Source organism: Hypanus sabinus, chromosome 22 (assembly GCF_030144855.1).
Source record: "Hypanus sabinus isolate sHypSab1 chromosome 22, sHypSab1.hap1, whole genome shotgun sequence".
Taxonomy (NCBI): domain Eukaryota; kingdom Metazoa; phylum Chordata; class Chondrichthyes; order Myliobatiformes; family Dasyatidae; genus Hypanus; species Hypanus sabinus.
Genome location: NC_082727.1, coordinates 63251486 through 63271314, shown reverse-complemented (window position 1 = coordinate 63271314; position 19829 = coordinate 63251486). Strand labels below are relative to the sequence as shown.

Sequence of the window (19829 nt, the reverse complement as noted above, 5' to 3'; positions counted from 1 at the left end):
CATGTAGTCTGATCGTGAGAGCCCAAATGCTTCAGTGCCTTTTCCCAGACGGCAGGAGGGAGAAGAATTTGTATGAGGCGTGCGTGGAGTCCTTTATAATACTGTTTGCTTTGAGGATGCAGCGGGTAGTGTAAATGTCCATGATGGCGGGAAGAGAGACCCCGATGACCTTTTCAGCTGACCTCACTATCCACTGCAGGGTCTTGCGATCCAAGATGGTGCAATTTTCGAACCAGGCAGTGATGCAGCTGCTCGGGATGCTCTCAAAACAACCCCTGTAGAATGTGATGAGGATGAGGGGTGGGAGATGGACTTTCTTCAGCCTTTGCAGAAAGTAGAGACGCTGTTAGGCTTCTTTGGTGAACTAGTTATTTGTACAAATAAACGGTGTTAAAAAATGCCATTATGTTTATTCTGGAAACATGCGGTGATACAAACCAATTTCTGATCGGCAAAGCCACAGGTAAAGAAATATGAGGCAGCATAGTTAAGATTAAGACACGTGGAATCCAAGGCAAGCTAGTTATTGAGCCAGAACCTTGAAACTGGTGTTATTATGTACATCAAACCACAGTTGCAGATTCGATAAGTGCTTAAATTAATGATGATAACAGAATTTTAAAGTCACATCAGACACTTCTGCTTAAAGAATCATTAAAGTAGATTTGTTTCTAATATTAACTAGTTACTTAAACATTGCTTTTTGGTAAACTGCCAAAACAGCAACACACAACTTTATAGCTTGCAGCTGTGTATTTTACTGTGTTATAATTATCTGATTTAAAATTTGAAAATGCATGTACTTATCTTAAAACAATACTGCTGAAATGGAAACAGTTCCCAACAAATGAAATCAAGTATTGATTTGTATATCATATCAATGGTTTCATGACATGTTGATATTACAATAACTGTATATGTTGACAACCCCTGATGTCACCAACTTTAAAAAATACTGATGTTACCATTCCTGAGATAACATGCAAACACGAGGAAATCTGCAAATGCTGGAAATTCAAACAACACACACAAAATGCTGGTGGAACACAGCAGGCCAGGCAGCATCTATAGGAAGAAGCACCGTCGACGTTTCAGCTGAAGGGTCACGGCCCGAAACGTCGACAGTGCTTCTTCCTATATATGCTGCCTGGCATGCTGTGTTCCACCAGCATTTTGTGTGTGTTGTTAACGTTTTAGTATGCTGCTTTTAAAAAGCACTTCCAAAAAATAACTTTTAAAATTACCTTTGAATCCAAAATAGTTTTGTTTTTATGTAAATGCTCTGTCACATCCCTGAGCTTTTCATTGCATCTAATGATTTCTGATTTGACTGAAATATAAACAATAAAGTCTGAATGTAAGAAATAATCTAAAACAAGAAAATATGTCTGTTATCAGGTCTCATGCATGCTTGTAAAATTGGCAAATTTTTAAAAAATGGGTTGGAAGAAATAAAGCAATTTTGCAACTTGCTACAGTTTTAATGAAATCTTTTCTCAAACAGATTAAATTAGAACATAGAATATACAGAACTATTCAATAGTAAGGACATAGTAACCCATTGTAATTAATTTTTGCAGCTCAGTTGATTGAAGTGCATCTGCTGAACCCTGATATCTCCCTCTCTCAGGGCTGTTAGAATTTAACCACATATCTGAATCCAGAATAAAAAATAGAATTTGTAGTTTTTACTGTTTAATCAGCATTTCTTGCTGTTGCATAACTTTATGCAGTCAACAGCTATAATTTCTGTACCTTTTCTTTTAATATGCTACAGATAGTCAAGAACTAATATTACATTATTTCTGACTAGTCATTCCTATAAACCTCATACAAAATAATCTCAAATTCATGATAGTAGTGATGCTCCATATTCGATAACACAGTAGATTCCAGTTAATTGGGACACATTGGGATCAGTACTTTTTGGCCCAATTAAACAGCAGCCCCAATTAGCTGAAGATTCATGGAATTTGTTAAAAATGTATAAAAAGAACAAATTGAATAACTAATTATGTATTTAAATGAAATACAGAACAAATTAGAACACTACTAATACTGTTACGTACTATAAAATTCTGTATTAATTCTTATTACTTATTGACAGAGGAAAACATCTGCAGTGCATTCTTTTAACTATAAATAAACAAAATGAGTGCAGACACCTAGTGGAGATACTGGATTGCCTTCATACCATACTGTCAACATTAGCAACCTCCAGATCTTTATTTTCATTTTAACACTGTAGATGACTGTCAATGCTTTCAAATTCTCCATAGTTTCTAAGATGCTGTAGTGAAATCATTTCATTTTCACTCCCAGTTATTTCTTGCATTTCTAAGCCTGAATGCTTGAAACTACAGTGAGCAAAATGGTTCTGAAATGTTTTACTGCTCATTTCTTGCCAATTGTCAATAACAAAAGTGCTGTTTTGAACACATACACATGTAACTGACGCTATTTGAAAATTGTTCGTACTAAGCACTGTGTAGTGTCTAACGGCCATACAAGTGCACATGACTGACGTCATGTGAAACTGTTCAGTAACAGTATCCTGCCCCAACTTAGTGGCATAGTGTCCCAAATTAACAAAGAGAATCTCAGCTATTTTCCTGATAAGTTTTTGCTCTTTAAGAGTTGTCTAAAAAAAGCATCTACCCTGGTTAATCAATGGCCCTATTAAATGGAATCCAATATATATAGGAATCTGGGACGTACACTATTTCAATTGGGATAACCAATATTTATAAACAATGTTCTACACCTCCCTCAAACCTAAAGAGAGGCAAGAATTCAAAAGCCCTGCTGGCAGCTGATGGGGTAACATCTTTTTTAACTTGCTCCTACCTTAACTCCTACCAGTTTTTGAAACCTTATTATATATATTAATATTGCTCTATTGTGTCTTTGAGAAAGAGTAAAGCCTCTGCAAAAGAAAAAGATGATTCTCCAACCACTTTGGAATCAATTGGAGATTTCCTTAAGAAGCAAAGAACAGAACTCTCTGAGGAATTCCAACATCTCAATGTCAAGCCGAACACTATTCAACAAACTCTAATCGAACATGAAAAGCGAATTAAGGAGAATAAAGAAACTTTGTCGATACTGGAAGCGGACTTAGAAGACATGACAAAATGCTGGTGAAACGCAGCAGGCCAGGCAGCATCTATAGGAAAAAGAACTGTCGACGTTTCGGGCCGAGACCCTTCGTCAGGACTGGGTCAACAGTGCATCTTCCTATAGATGCTGCCTGGCCTGCTGCGTTCCACCAGCATTTTGTGTGTGTTGCTTGAATTTCTAGCATCTGCAGATTTCCTCGTGTTTAGAAGACATGAGTAAGCTCTGCAAAAAATTATCATTATCTAATGAAAAATTAACAAAGAAGATCACCAACGTGGAAAGCAGAAGCAGAAGGAACAATCTACGTATTCTGGGTCTTGAAGAATCAATTGAAGGTGCCCACCCTATGGAGTGCAAGTTTTCACTTTGCAAGTTTTCTGAAGCAGCTATTCCCTGATTTATTGCTGTCTGTGCCTAAGTTGGACCGTGCCAACTGGTCACTGCCCCCCCCCCCCAAACCAAAGTTGGGAGAGCGTCCCAGGTCGGTCATTTTATGTTTCGCGAATTTCGTACTAAGGAGCTTTTAATCTGTCATACCCATCAAGTAGGTATGATCAATTACAGTGGAAAGTTGATTAGATTCGTGGAAGATTATACACCGGAGGTATGGCTGAACATGTTAAGTACAAAGAGGTCATGTCGATGCTTTATAATAAAGGGTTTAAGCCCTCCCTTTGCTTCCCTGCATGTCTTCGAATCGTTCTGAAAAATGGTGTGCAGAAATTGCTGGGATCAGGTGAACATGCAAAGTTTTTGAAAGCAAAAGATTAATTGTGTTATATCTCTTACAAGAGCAATTATCTTTTTAATGTTGGATTGAATAAGTTTTTAATAAACCTACATTTTGACCATTTATATATCTTGTTTTTGATATTTTGTTTGATTTATTTTACTACTTTGTTCTTTTTATTGAGGTGTGTGTACATATATATACATATTTCAGTTGTTAAAATGAATCCTCCTATATTTTGGATTTTTTGATCTAAGTTTTTTTCTGTTTTGTCTTGGTAGGAACATAATAACCTTGGATGACTGGAGTTCTGCCAGCAGGATTTCTTTGGGAGGGTTGTCTTCAGAGTTTTGCATGCTGACTGTTCTTTAGCCGGCTCTTTGGCTTTGGGAGGGGGAGGAGAGTGGGGTTTCATTTTTCTTTGGAAGCTGGGTTGGGCTACCATCCAAATTTTCTGCTTGAGTACCTTATTTTATGGTTCATTCTCTGGTTCTAATAATTAATGGTCAGATCTTTTAACTCTTCTGTTAATTAGAATTTATAATGGATTGAAATATTAATTTACTTAGTTTTAATGTTAAAGGGTTAAATCATCCTGTGAAATGGAATAAGATTTTTGCCTATATTAAAAAGTTAAGGTCCCCCATTATTTGTCTACAAGAAACGCATGTACATAGTTAGTGACAATGCACACCTTTTTAAATCAGTGGAGGGGTCCACAATTTCATTCCTCATTCAGAGCAAAATCTCGAGCAGTCTCAATTTTTATAGATAATGTGATTTCTCTTGTTCAACGTAAAGTTGTTTCTGACCCTAATGGGTGATTTGTCATTGTGTCAGGGAAACTAGATAATATATTAACTGTATTTGTTAATGTGTACACTCCCAATGTGTATGACCCAGGATTTTTTGAGCATTTCTTTTTCATTCCTGCCAGATGAGTTTTTATTCTTTAGTGATGGAAGGAGATTTTAGTTGTTGTCTAGACCCAGTATTAGATCATTCTCCTTTTAAATTAGCCATGCCTAATAAATCAACTTTATTTATTCAATCCTTTCTAATGAACTGTGATATTGTTGATGTCTGGCGTTTTCTTCATCCAGCAGAAAGGAAGTATTCATTCTTCTCTCATGTCCATCATTCCTATACCAGGATTGTTTTTTTTTAATTGGTAGTCAAATGATTCCATTAGTTCGATCCACTGAATATAAAAAAAAATAGCTCTATCTGACCATTCTCTTGTATTTCTATCTTTAAAGCTTCCTGCTTTCAATCATATGAACAGATCCTGGCATTTTAATTTAACTTTGTTATCTGATAAGGACTTTTAAAATTTCTAGAGATTCAAATTACTCTCTTTTTGAAGAAAGTGCATTGGAAGAGACTTCTAGTCTTAACATTTGGGATGCTTTTAAGGCATATGTAAGGGGGTTTCTTCTTTTTTTATGTTACTGTGTGTATTAATCAAAATGGCTTCTTTGTTTGCTAATGGTAAAAATGCTTCTTTGTTATGCTAACTGGTGAGAGAGTGCTGTCTCTCAAAGCTTGTTTAGGTTATAATTGCTGATAATGGGAATTGTATTCTTTTGTTAACCAATTGGTATAGATTTTTTTTATTGTGGGTCTGTGAGCTGTGGTTTTGCGGGTATTTTTGGAGAGGCGGCGTGAGGTGGTTAGAGGGAGAAGACATGATGTTGTAAGCTGGGCGATGGAATGGACCCTGAGTGGGGGGGTCCCAGGCCCAGGGTTTACCATGAGGAGAGGACAGATTTGTGTGGAGCGTCTGGACGACCACCATTGTTGGTCCCAGGCAGCGGGTCGAGGGGGTCAGAGGGGATCAAATGGTGGCAAGAAGACTTCATTAACTGAGCTCCAACGGGTTGTGCATGAAGTGGTTGGACTTTGATAAGTTCTGGCACCTTTTCTTTCCTTTTATATATATTTTATTGCTATTAATCACTTAGTTCTAGTAAGAGTTATAAAGTGTGATCATTTAATTGCATATGGTACACCGTCTGTTATTTGGCATGGCGGGGACATCACACAGCATCTACACAAGCTGATTACCCAGTTTGGTGGGGCTGAAGGCTGCTCCCCCCAGATGGAAGCGAGCTGAGCAAGCCTGAGGCTTACCGGGGGCTACACATATATTAGAGGACAAATTATCTCCTATACTGCACATATTAAGAAAAGAGCTAATAAAGAGAGAACTGATTTAGTTAAGCAATTAAAACAATTAGACCAGAAATATGCTTTGGCACCAGACCCTGAACTATACAAAAGACGTATTGAAATTAAAACTATGATCTTCTTATAATGTGTCCAATTGAAAGCCAACTTTTAAAAGAAGACAATTCCATGTACATGGAGAAAAAATTGGTAAACTATTGGCTAACCAATTGAAGACCTCTATAGCTAAACAGCAAACTGAAGAAATTTGCAAAACCAATGGTGATATGACAATCGACCATTTTGAAATAAATGACACTTCCAGAGAATTTTATTCTAAATTGTATAGTTTTAATTCTGTTAAAGATAATACTGCAATGAACAATTTTTTAGACCAATTAAATATTCTTGGATCAAAAGCAGTTGGATCAACCTATTTCTCAGGAGGAAATCACTGAGGCTATACTTTAATTGCATTCTGGGAAATCTCCAAGACCTGATGGATTCTCCAGAGAATTCTATAAGGCTTTTTCTTCTTTGCTTATACCTTATTTATGTTCTATCCTTACTAATTCTTTCAAGGTGGGTAGGTTGCCACAGCCTTTTTATAAAGCTTCCATTTTGCTTATTCTTAAAAGAATAAAAATCCCACTGAATGCTGTTCATATAGACTAATCTCTTTACTCAATGTTGATGCTTAGACACTATCTAAAGTTCTGGCCCATAGACTCAAAAATATGATACCTTCTATAATATCTGATGATCAGGCAGGATTTTTTAAAAGTCAATATTCCCATTTTAATATATGGTGACTGTTAAGTGACATGCATTCTCCATCTAAGGAAGTATTGGAATGTGTGATTTCACCGGATGCGGAGAAGGCCTTTGATCAAGTTGAATGGAATTACCTATTTAAAACCTTAGAAAAATTTAATTTTGGACCCAATTTTATTCATTAGATTATTTATTTATCTCCCTTAATAATTTTCAGATTTCTAAACCAATTAAACTCCAAAATGGAACCAGACAAGGAAGTCCGTTGAGTCCTTTGCTTTTTGATTTCGTATTAGAACCTTTAGCAATTGCTTTTCGAGAGTCTAAAGATATCACCGGTATCTTAAGGAAAGGTATTATTCATAAAGTTTTGCTTTATGCTGATGACCTATTGCTTTTTATATTTAATGTTGCAACTTCTTTACCTGTTTCTTTTACTGACTAATTTTAGTCAGTTTTCAGGATATAAATTGAATTTGCATAAGAGTGAATTGCTTCCTTTAAATAATTTGATACCAGCCAATATTAACCCTTTTAAAATTGCAAGAAAACAATTTACATATTTGGGTGTAAAAATCACTAAGAATTATAAAGATCTATTCAAAGAAAATATTCTACCCTTAATGAATTATGTGAAAAAGACACTTTTTAATTGGTCGCCTCTCTCTTTATCATTGATTGGTCTAATCAATTCTATTAAAATGATTATTTTACCTAAATTTATATACCTTTTTCAAGCCGTATCTGTTTTTATTTCTAAGTCTTTTTTTGATTCTTTAGATTCAATTCTTTCTTCCTATCTATGGAAGAACAGAAAACCCCGATTAAATAAAGTCCACCTTCAAAAAATTAAAAAGCAATTTTAGGTTATATTATTGGGCATTTAACATACGAAATCTTACATTCTAATTATATTATATTAATTGTGAGGATTGTTCAATATGGGTGTTTTAGGAAGCCAACTCTGTTACAAATTTTTCTATTATTTCTCTTCTTGTATCCTCTCTTCCTTTAAATAAATTAACTGACAGTTTGGTGATTAAACACACTTTGAGGATCTGGCTACAGTTTAGAAAACATTTCAGTTTATTGAGATTTTCCCTTTCTAGTCCCATTTTTTCTAATTTCTTTTAAACCATCTACAACCGATCTGATTTTTAGAGAATGGAATAGATTGGGCATTAAATGATTTCAGGTTCTGGTTGTTGAAGGGAATCTTTCTTCTTTTGAGCAGCTCTCAGTGAAGTAACCTATCAAATACCCACTTTTCTCAATATCTACAAATTAGAGAGTTTTTAAGATCTAAACTACATATATTTACCACCAACCCAGATAAGAACATAATAGATGTAATTTTTAATTTGAAACCTTTTGATAATGGCTCAATATCTTATATTTATGGTCTGTTGTTGGGACTGAGAATGGCTCCTTTAGACAAAATTAGAAAAGACTGGGAAAAGGATTTACAGACTTCATTATCTGATGAGACCTGGAGGGCTATTTTCAAAATGGTTAATTCTTCATCATTATGTGCTCATCATTCCCTCCTACAATTTAAAGTGGTACATAGGGCTTGTATGTCTAAAGACAAGCTCTCTCATTTTCTTGAAGATATATCTCCTTATTGTGATAGACGTAATAATGGAGAGGCTTCATTCATTCACTGATGCATGGAACGACAGAGCAGAACCCAAGTGCAGGGCACAGGTATGGAGATTGAGTTGGGGATGCAGGTGCAGATGTGAACGTTGAACAGCAAACCGGAGGAATTTTGACACGGAGCTCTGAAATGGAGTCTTGACACGGAGATGGGGTTTTCATGGAATATCTTGAAACTGGAGCAGAACTTAAACAAATGGTTCTAAACAGTCAAGAAACAAAGTTATCACATGGGAATAAGCCAACAAACTGGCAACCTGTGATAGTGATGCCATCGTATTTATTTCCCAGTCTCTGATGAAAACCAGGTGTACTGTAATTGAGTAAACTAGCAGCAAATGGAGATCTAGTGACTGAAATTGGGGCATAATCAGGGAGAAAGAAGCATTAAAGGGGAACAGCTAACGGGAAACACGACATTCATATGTTTTGGTCATGTTCGAGCCTTAAAAAATATTGGAAAGATGAATTCCAAATTTTTTCTGTACTTTTTAAAGTTAATTTTAAGCCCAATCCCTTGTGACTGCCTTATTTGGTACTGTTGAGGAAAGAGCTATAATTTTGGAGCCTTCTCATTTGTGGGTACTGGCTCTTATTTCTCGTATGGCTAAGAGGGCGATCTTGCTTAAATGGAAGGAGGTTGCCTCCCCTACACATGCTCAATAGTTATGTGATGTTATGTCATGTTTAAATTTAGAGAAGATTTGTTGTTCATTTTCTGAGTCTAACCAAGATTTTCAAATGATATGGGGACCCTTTAACTATTTTTAAAACCTTTGAATTGTTATTGTTATTAAAATATAGATCTGAGCTATTATCATAAAGCACTCTTTATTAGTAAAGTATGCTTTTTATTCTCCTGTTTTTTTTTTACCAACCAGCTTTGTCTTGGTAGTGGGTGTAAATTTTTTTATAATATAAATTCAGATTCAGTTTATTGTCATTTATAAACCACAAATACAATACAGTTAAAAAATGAAGCAACGTTCTCCGGAATGATATCACGAAAAAGCACAAAACAGACCACACAAGAGAAACCACGTTAACATTTGATAATCCCCAATCCAGAGTCAGGAGAGGCTGTTGCGTATTGATATCGCACTACCGTCTTAGCACGTTCCTCAGAAAGGAACTACAAACCCATCAGACAAACCTACAGCTAAAAGACATACACAAAACCACATAGTTACATATAGTTATAGTTAACATATAGTTTCAACAGTGCAGACAATACCATAATTCATATATGTCAAACTCAAGGCCCGCGGGCCAAATCCAGCCCACAGTGGAATTATCTTTGGCTCGCGAGATAATATCTAATTACTATTAAAGCTGGCCCCAGTAATCGAAGCACCTATGGCGTATGATATGGCTAATACTGAGTTTATTCAGGTATCAGGTTTTCAGGGTTTTTGGTGTTTATTCGGTTTCCCTGGTTTATTTCCTGAATATCATTAATGAATAATTTTTTTCTATTAGAGCTGGCCCGCCAGTATATTGCATGCACAACTAATACTACAAATCCCACAATGCACTGCCAGTGCATTGCTTGCGCTTGCCTTACTCTCTCATCAGCATCCTTATGGCGCTAGTCACGTGTGGTCAACTTTCAGCTATCCCTCACCCCAAAAATGGCTGAATGAAAGGTGGACTTTGAAAATGGGTTTTCAAGGTGGGTGGGAAGCAGAGTATATGTTCCCAGATATAAAGGGCAAACCTGTTTGTCTTGTGTGCGGAGACAGTGTGGCTGTAATTAAAGAATATAATGTAAGACGACACTGAAACGAAACACCACGACAAATACAAGCATCTGGACAAGAAACAGAAGCCCGCGATGTGCGGTCAAAAGAGCGGATTGGTGGGCAGGATCTGGGAGAAGATGCGGGAGGAAAACGGCGCAGGTGAGCTGACAGCTTATCGCTGCATCATACACCAGGAATCGTTGAGTGGCAAAGCCTTGAAAATGGAACATATAATGAGCACCATAACATGAGCAGTTAACTTCATAAGAGCCAAAGGTTCAAATCACCGCGAGTTCAAGTCATTTCTGGAGGAGTTGGGTTCAGAATATAATGATTTGCCCTATCACACAGAGGTGCGATGGTTAATCCAAGGAAAAGTGCTGAAAAGATGTTTCGAGTTGCGTGAGGAGATTTGTTAGTTCATGGAAAGCAATGGGAAAGACACAACAGAGCTCCGGGATAAAAAGTTGCTTTGTGAAATGGCGTTTCCGTGTGACATCACGAGCCATCTCAATGCGCTCAACCTGCAACTTCAGGGGCGGGGTCGTGTGATCACAGACGTGTACGCTGCAGTGAGGGCTTTTAAAACCAAGCTGCGCCTGTGGGAGATGCAGATGCAGCAAGAAAACTTGAGCCATTTTCCATGTTGCCAAACTATGAAAGAGCAGGTTTCTACCGCAGTGTTCCCACGTGCAAAGTTTGCTGAAAAATTTAGTGCCGACTTCACACGGCAATTTGCCGACTTTGAAGCCCAAAAAAGCAGGTTTGAACCGCTCAGTAATCCATTTGCAGCTGACGTGGAAAGCGCACCAACCAACATACAAATGGAGCTGATTGAACTCCAATGTTGTGACACACTCAAGGCAAAGTATGACTCCGTGGGCGCTGCACAGTTTCTACCTTTCATTCCCGACACAATGCCCCAGCTGCGTACCCAAGCTGCTCAAAATGCTCTCTATGTTTGGCAGCACATATCTGTGTGAACAACTGTTCTCTTTGATGAAGATAAACAAAACATCACACAGGAGTCGTCTTTCTGATGAACACCTTCACTCAATTCTAAGGATTTCCTCAGCTCAGAGCCTGACTCCAAACATTGATGAACTTGCATCCAAGATGAGATGCCAAGTATCTGGCTTAGACTATTGTGAATCACAGAGTGTTGGCCTGTGGAAAAATGTTTTTATTAGAAATTACTCCAGAAAAGCTGCAGATAAAGCCATAAGAAATATTTAATGTTTTAATGATATTTAATGATTTTTTATTTATTTAATGTTCAATGTTGTTTTTGTAGGCAATAACCTAAGCTTTGATAGTTTCAGGTTAATATGTGTAATAAATTCATTTCAATAAGTTTTGCAATAAACGCTGAACCAGTCCGGCCCTCAACTTGTACCGATTTTTTAATTTTGGCCCACTGTGTATTTGAGTTTGACACCCCTGTGTTAGGTCTACATTTGTGTTTGCTAATGCTCGATTTCAAACGGTTTATTAATGGAAAACGTATGGCTCCCAAAACAATCTGAGCCGAAATAGCATCGTTTCTTTCTCGTTGCATACTTTCTTGTAATCTACGTCTGTAAGTTAATACAAATCATAAAAAGAATGCTTGCTAGGCAATCTGCTTCATAAAAAATGAAATTCGTAAAGTGAAACAATTTTAGATATAGCAGAGACTGAGACACATGAGAGCAGGTTGAAAAAATGAAGGCAACTAAAGCTGTGGGAGCACGCGCGCATGCACAACTGATCCGGCCCGCATGAAGTCGCATTTTTCTCAATCCGGCCTGTGACCTAAAATGAGTTTGACACCCCTGCCATAATTGATAAAAGACTAACTGACAAAGACCACATAATTATAACATATGGTTTCAACAGTGCAAAGCAATACCTTAATCTGATAAAGAGCAATCCATGCACGGTTTAAAAGAAAGTTTCAAAGTCCCGACAGCCCATCATCTCACGCAGATGGTAGGAGGAGGAAAAACTCCTGCCATGAACCTCCAGCGCTGCAGCTTGCCGATACAGCACTTCGGGAGCTCTGACCACAGCCAACACCGAGTCCGTCCAAAAACTTCAAGCCTCCGACCAGCCCTCCAACACCAAGCACCATCTCTGCCGAGTGTTTTGACCCTGGCACTGGCTACCAAGCAAAAGGCAAAGCCAAGGATTCAGGGCCTTCCTCCCGGAGATTTCTCCAATTGCACAGTAGCAGTGGCAGCAAAACAGACATCTCAAAAGTTCCACCAGATGTTCCTCCGTGCTTCACACGTCCATCTCCATCAAATCAGGATTGTACACGGCCCCTACTTACAGATAACAGATATTCATTCCTGGAGCGGCTGCTGCGCGCTGCGTCGCGCCGCCATCTTGAAGTGACCAAATATTATTGTATTTCATAATTCAATTTATTTTATTTGATGATCATGAATATGGGATATTGTGATTGCATCAGTGTGATTTATATATAGCACATTTTGTGCTATCTTATTTTGATTTATAATAAGTATCCTTGTGGATGCTGTATTTGTATATATGAAATTTAATAAAAATATTGGAAAAAGGAATTCAGAAGCAATCTCATTGGTTAATTAAACAAATAGTAAAAAACAGGAATTGCTGTTTAAACGTTTGAGGGAGAGGGAATAGAAAGCCATGCTGATAATATCAGATACAGGGGTGTGGAAACACAAGAAAAACATGAGTTCCAATACTGTCAATTTACAGCCAAATGGTTCCTTGTATTTCAGACTCATGATATCTCTCAGAAATATTAGCTTTTTCATTTGGCTGAAGCTATGCACAAGAGCCCCAGTGCTGCCGGGAAGAAAGCTGTTCCAGTGAAGAACTATGTGATAATTAGTCCTTTTTTTTATTTTCTGATGATCTTAAGTGATAATACTTTCTTTTACTTGGTCTTGGGTGAATATGTTTGCTTGCTAATTTAATAACCAGATAAAAACTTTCAAACATAAAAATCCAGATTAGGATTGAAAGCATGGGATTTCAAAAACATTGTACTGATAATATTGCAACTAGGAACAAATTCAGAGTAGAAAATGTGTGTTGTACTCAACAAATTCCAAGCAAACACGAGGAAATTCCAAGTTTTACCAAGAGAATAAGCAGCATAGAGATGCTCTATGCTTATTGTGTCTCTGTGGGTGCAAGAGGAAAATCAAAATATTAGAAATATGATATAGTATATTTACTATTTCTGTGTCAAAATAGTTCCAGTACAGTGCCACTACACTACTTGGATAGTGTGACACCAAGGACACTTGGATTTTGCTTAAACTGCTGTCAAAGCTCTCTGGTAAACAAAAAGAGCACAGCAGGAAAGCCACTCAGCAAGACCACTGAAGCTGTAGTATTGGTATCCACTCTTCTTTCTCTGATGTAAAAGGACACCCCTCTATTTTGAGGCTGCGTCCTCCGGTCTTAGACTCTGCCACCATAAGAAACATCCTCTCCACTTCCACTCTATCAGACTTTCACCACTCCATAGGTTTCAATTGTCACCCTTCATTCTTCTGAATTCTACTGAATACAGGCCCAGAGCTATCAAACACTCTTCATATGACAAGCCATTCAATGCTAGAATCATTTTCATGAACCTCCTTTGAACCCTCTCCAGCTTCAGCACACCCTTCCTAAGATGAGGGACCCAAACCTGCTCACAATACTCCAAGTGAGGCCTCACCAGTGCTTCATAAAGTTTCAGCATTATGTCCTTGCTTTTATATTCTAGTCCTCTTGAAATGAATGCTAACATTGCATTTGCCTTCCTCACCATAGACTCAACTTGCAAATTAACCTTTAGGGAATCTTGCATAAGGACTCTACAGTCACTTTGCACCTCTGTTTTTTCTCTTTTCTCTCCATTTATAATATAATATAATATAATATAGTCTACCCTTTCATAACCATACACTTATCAACACTATATTCCATCTGCCATTTCTTTGCCCATTCTAATTTGTCTAAATGCTTCTGTGGCCTCTCTACATCCTCAAAACTACCTGACCCTCCATTTATCTTCATATCATCTGCAAATTTTGCAACAAAGCCATCAATTCCATCATCCAAATTATTGAAACATAACGTTAAAAGAATTGGTCACAACACAGGCCCCAGTGGAACACCAGTAGTCATCAGCAGCCAGACAGAAAAAGCTCCCTTCATTCCCACTCTTTGCCTCCTGCCAACCAGCCACTGTTTTATTCTTCTTGGAATGTTTCCTGTAATACCATGGGCTCATATCTTGATGAGCAGCCTCATGAGTGGCACCTTGTCAAACTCCTTCTGAAAATCCAAGTACACAACATTATGTGATTCTACTTTTTCTATCCTGCTTGTTATTTCTTCAGAGAATTCCAACAGTTTGTCAGGCAAGATTTTCCCTTGAGAAAACCATGCTGACCATGGCTATTTTAATCATGTGCCTCTACGTACCCTGAGACCACATGCTTAATAATTGACTCCAGCATCTTCCCAACCACTGAGGTCAGATTAACTGACCTATATAGTTTCCTTTCATCTGCCTCTCTCTCTTCTTGAAGAGTGAAGTGACACTTGCAATTTTCCATTTTCTGGAGCCATTCCAGAAGCTAATGATTCTTAAAAGATCATTAATAATGCCTCTACAATCTCTTCGGCCACCTTTCAGGATTTTGGGGTGTACACCATCTGATCCAGGTGACTTATCTACCTCCAGACCTTTCTGTTTCCTAAGAACCTTCTCTCTAGTTATGGTAACTTCATACACTTAATGATCCTTGACACCTGGAACTTCCACCATACTGCTAGTGTCTTCCACAATGAAGACTCATGCAAAATACGTATTCGGTTCATCTACCATTTGAAGTCCGCCACCATTGTCCCCGTGCTGAGGAAGTCTTCAGGGTCCTGCCTCAATGACTACTGTCCCTTTGCACTCACATCCATCATCATGAAGTGTTTCGAGAGGCTCAAAATGAAGCACGTCAAGACCCTGCTACCCCCTCACTGGATCCCCTGCAGTTTGCATACCGTCCCAACTGTTCCACAGACGACGCCATTGCCATTACCCTCCACCTGGCCCTAACCCACATGGATAAAAGAGACACTTATGTTCGAATGCAGTTCATAGACTTCAGTTCAGCATTCAACACAATCATTCCTCTGAAACTGATTGGAAAGCTGAGCCTACTGGACCTGAATACCTCCCTTTGCAACTGGATCCTAAACTTCCTGACTGGGAGACCTCATTCAGTCCAGATCGGAAGTAGCATCACCAACACTATCACACTGAGCACAGGGCCGCCACCACCCCCCCCCCCCCCCCCCCCCGGGCTGTGTGCTCAGTCCACTGCTATTCACTCTGCTGACCCACGACTGTGCTGCAACACACAGCTCGAACCATATCAAGTTTGCCAATGACATGACTGTGGTGGGTCTTATCAGCAAGAATGACGAGACAGAATATAGAGAGGAGGTGCAGCGGCTATCAGACTGTTGCAGAGCCAACAACCTGTCTCTTAATGTGAACAAAACAAAAGAGATGGTTGTTGACTTCAGGAGGGCACAGAACAACCACTCTCCACTGAACATCGACAGCTCCTTGGTACAGATTGTTAAGAGCACCAAATTTCTTGATGTTCACCTGGCGGAGAATCTCACCAGCTCCATAGCAAAGAAAGCCCAGCAGCACTTCTACTCTCTTCAAAGGCTGAGGAAAGTCCATCTCCCACCCCCACACCCTCATCACATTCTACAGAGGTTGTACTGAGAGTATCCTGAGCAGCTGCCTGGTTCGGAAATCGCATGATCTCAGATTGCAAGACCCTGCAGCAGACAGTGAGGTCAGCTGAGATCATCGGGGTCTCTCTTCCTGCCATTACACACATTTACACCACATGCTGCATCGGCAAAGCAAACAGCATTATAAAGGACCCCAGGCACCCCTATACAAACTCTTCTCCCTCCTGTCATCTGGGAAAAGGCACCGAAACATTCGGGCTCTCATGACCAGTCTATGTAACAGCTTTTCAGCTTTTCCCCCAAGCCATCAGGTTCCTCAATAGCCAGAGTCTGGACTGACACCAACTTACTGCCCTCTACTGTGCCTATTGTCTTGTTTATTATTTATTATAATACCTGTACAGTTTTGTGCACTTTATGGGTACAGTCCTGGGTAGGTCTGTAGTCCAGTGTAGATTTTTTGGGTTGTTTTATGTAGTTCAGTGTAGTTTTTGTATTGTTTCATGTAGCACCACGGTCCTGAAAAACGTTGCCTCATTTCTATTATGTACTGTCCTGGCAGTTATGGTCGAAATGACAATAAAAAGTGACTTGACTTGACTTGATTATCCCCTATTACTACCCTTTCAGCATCATTTTCCAGCGGTCTGATATCCACTCTTGCCTTTTACACAATACGTAAATCTTAGCTCAATGCAGACAAGACTTCATATGCGTTTAGTAGCCACTTAATTAGGTACTTGACTGGAACCTGTTATGGTCTTCTGCTGCTGTAGCCCATTCACCTCAAGATTCGATGTGTTGTGCACTCAGAGATGCTCTTCTGCACATCACTGTTGTAACACATGGATATTTGAGTTATTGTTACCTTCGGGTCAACTTGAACCAATCCCACCATTCTCCTCTGTTCTTTTTCATTAATGAGATATATTCACTCAGAGATCTGCCACACACTGGAGGTTTATTGGTTTGAACACCACTCTCCGTAAATTTTAGAGATGGTGTGGGTGAAAATCTTAGATCAGCAATTTCTGAGATACTTAAACCATCCCATCTGGTAACAACAATCATTTCACTGTCAAAGTCATTTAAATCACATTTCTCCCCATTTTGATGTTTAGTCTAAACAACCGAAACTCTTGCCAATGTCTGCATACTTTGATACATTGAGTTTCTTATTAGATACTTGCATTAACAAACTTAATAAAGTGGTCACTGTGTATATATTGCCTCTTGGCATAGAGACATTATGGAATTGTTTCCTAGGTTAGGAAAATATGACTTTCAGAAACTTTATACATTTTCCCATATATTTAAAACATTTTCAAGCAATAATAATGTGGTGTTGTGGTATTCATTAATGACTGGGTACGGTATATATTCCATTGGTTTAATTTTTGGATAATATTAGAATGATTGAACTGTGTGCGAAGAGTGATAATGATGTGAGCAACTGCAGAAACGGGTGGTGGATGGAGATACATCTCTATCAAGGTGTAAGGCACTCCTTCCCTCCACTAGCCTGGAGGTTGCTGTTGGGCAAGGTGTAGCATGTGCTAGCCCTCCCCCTTCACCCCCACCCCCAATCAGGGTCTTGTGAAGCCACGGGAGCAGGTGGTGGATGGTTGTATGAGTAGCAGTTGCACATCATGTCCTGGTTATGTGACCACTGATATCAGGCAGACAACCTCTGAAGAATATTGATAAATGCTAGGTTCACCCTTGTAAAATCACTATCCAGAAGGCAATGACAAACCACTTCTGTAGAAAAATTTGTCAAGAACAATGATGGTTACAGAAAGACTCTGATCACTCATGTCATACGACATGGCACATAATTATGATCATGAACTACAGAAAACGGATAATACTGATTTAGGAAAAAATCAACTATGGACGTTCGCGGACTGCCTTGGAACTGTAATCTTTGTATCTAATAGCAGTTGGCAAACTCTGAAAGGCCACGTCAGCAGTCACCTCTGGCTTAACAACAGCAGTGTCACGCTCAGTCTAACACACATAAAATAACTATTTGGATCCAGAACACCCATTATTGAGACCACAGTCTCTCCCACAGCAGCACAACACCTCACTCACTGCAGGACCTCACCAGAATCACCCAGGAATGTAATCTAAACACAAGATATTCTACAGATGATGGAGCTGTGCAGTAACATATACAAAATGCTGAAGAAGTTCAACAGATCAGTCTGCATCCATGGAGGGACATTATGGGCTGAGATCCTAGATTGCAAGACCGTTTCGCCGAGCACCTATGCTAGATCTGCCCGAAGAAGCTACCCAGTGGCTACCCATTTTAATTCCACCTCCCATTCCCATTTCATATGTCAATCCAGGGCCTCATTTACTGTTGCGATGAGGCTACACTGAGGTTGGAGGAACAACATCTTATATTCCATCCGGGTAGCTTCCAACCTGATGGCATGAAAATTGATTTCTTGAATTTCTGGTAATGCCCCCCCTTCACCTGTTCCCATCCTTTGCCCTCTCTCACTTTATCTCCTTGCCTTCCCATTGCCTCACTCTGCTACCCCTCCAAGCTTTCCTTTCTTCTATGGCCTTCTGTCTCCTTGTATTAGATCCCCTTTCTCCAGCCCTGTATCTCTTTTACCAACTTCCCAGCTCTTTACTTCATCCCTCCGCCCTCCTGGTTTCACCTAACACCTTGTGTTTCTCTCTGCCCTCTCCCCACCTACTCCTCAGCCTTTTTTCTCCAGTTCTGCTGAAGGATTTCCACCCGAAACATCGACTATACTTTTTCCATGGATGCTACCTGGCCAGTTGAGTTCCTCCAGCATTTTGTGTGTGTTGTTTGGATTTCCAACATCTGCAGATTGTCCCTTGTCTGAGATATCTAATGTTTATGTATTTCCATCGATGCTGCCTGAGCTGCTGAGTTCCTCCAGTATTTTGCCTGCGTTACTCAGGAATATAATTAGATGCCAGAGCAAAGTGAACTAGGTCTCGGTCTGGGCTGCTGGGGAAAAACCTGCGGGTCCTCGTCGCCCTTGAGAGCATTCAACCTCCCCAGATGGTGCGCTGTGTACAGGGAGAAAAGGCTTCATTTACCACTCTGGAGGTACTGTCTTTTTTCCAAAGCCTTCTGTTCGGTCATCAGGATCTCTTCGAATAAATTGTCAAAACTCATGGTATAAAATGGAGGCCAGTCGGTGCTTTGGCGGAGTGAAGCAGCAGTGCGGGAAACACACCTCGTGGACCTCAGCCCTCACACATCGGCCGCCAGCGCAGCGTCCGTACCGAGCATGCGCCCGAGGCTCGCCGCGCTCCGCCAAGCGGGAAAACCGACAGCCGGCTGCGCCGAGCATGCGCATCATCGAACGGGGAAATCTGGGAGCGTCCGTACCGAGCATGCGCCCGAGGCTCGCCGCGCTACGCCAAGCAGAAAAACCGGCAGCCGGCTGCGCCGAGCATGCGCAGCATCGAGCAGGAAAACGGACGCGCCGCGGGAAGAAAATTCGCAGCCGGCGGTACCGAATTTGCGACGCTTTCTTGTCGGATTGTCATGCCGAAGGACATCATTAGTAAGGAACTATATAAAAATGGAAGATTCATTTTTGAGAGGAAACTTGCACTCTTTAAATGTGCTTCTTTTTGTGTTTAAAACTCGAAATCGTATGGTGACAGTAAAACATACACGATAATCCGCTTTAGCATCTGAATCATTAAGTCCCGCTCCCTCCACACACCAAGACCAGATTTCCCGTCACCGTTTCCTGTTTCGCTTTATACTCCACGGAAAGAGTTATTATATTAATTGTAGCATCTGTAAAACAAAACAACGAATTTGAGGGGTGTGTGGGGGGGGGTATAACAATAATGTCTAGTTCGGTTGTCAGTGGAGCTTCCAAACA

General features: G+C 39.6%; 1 protein-coding gene across 1 annotated transcript in view; it reads right to left on the bottom strand.

The window, feature by feature from the left end:
- ccdc172 (coiled-coil domain containing 172) overlaps positions 1-19412 on the bottom strand; it is a 63068-nt gene extending 43656 nt beyond the window's left edge. The window contains exons 1-2 of the mRNA XM_059948078.1: positions 19027-19412; positions 1245-1330 (exon numbers count right to left, since the gene is read on the bottom strand). Of these exons, the coding sequence (XP_059804061.1) occupies positions 1245-1330; positions 19027-19105 (165 nt within the window). The 5' untranslated portion in view covers positions 19106-19412. The remainder of the gene's footprint in view (positions 1-1244; positions 1331-19026) is intronic.
- Positions 19413-19829: the final 417 nt, after the last annotated feature.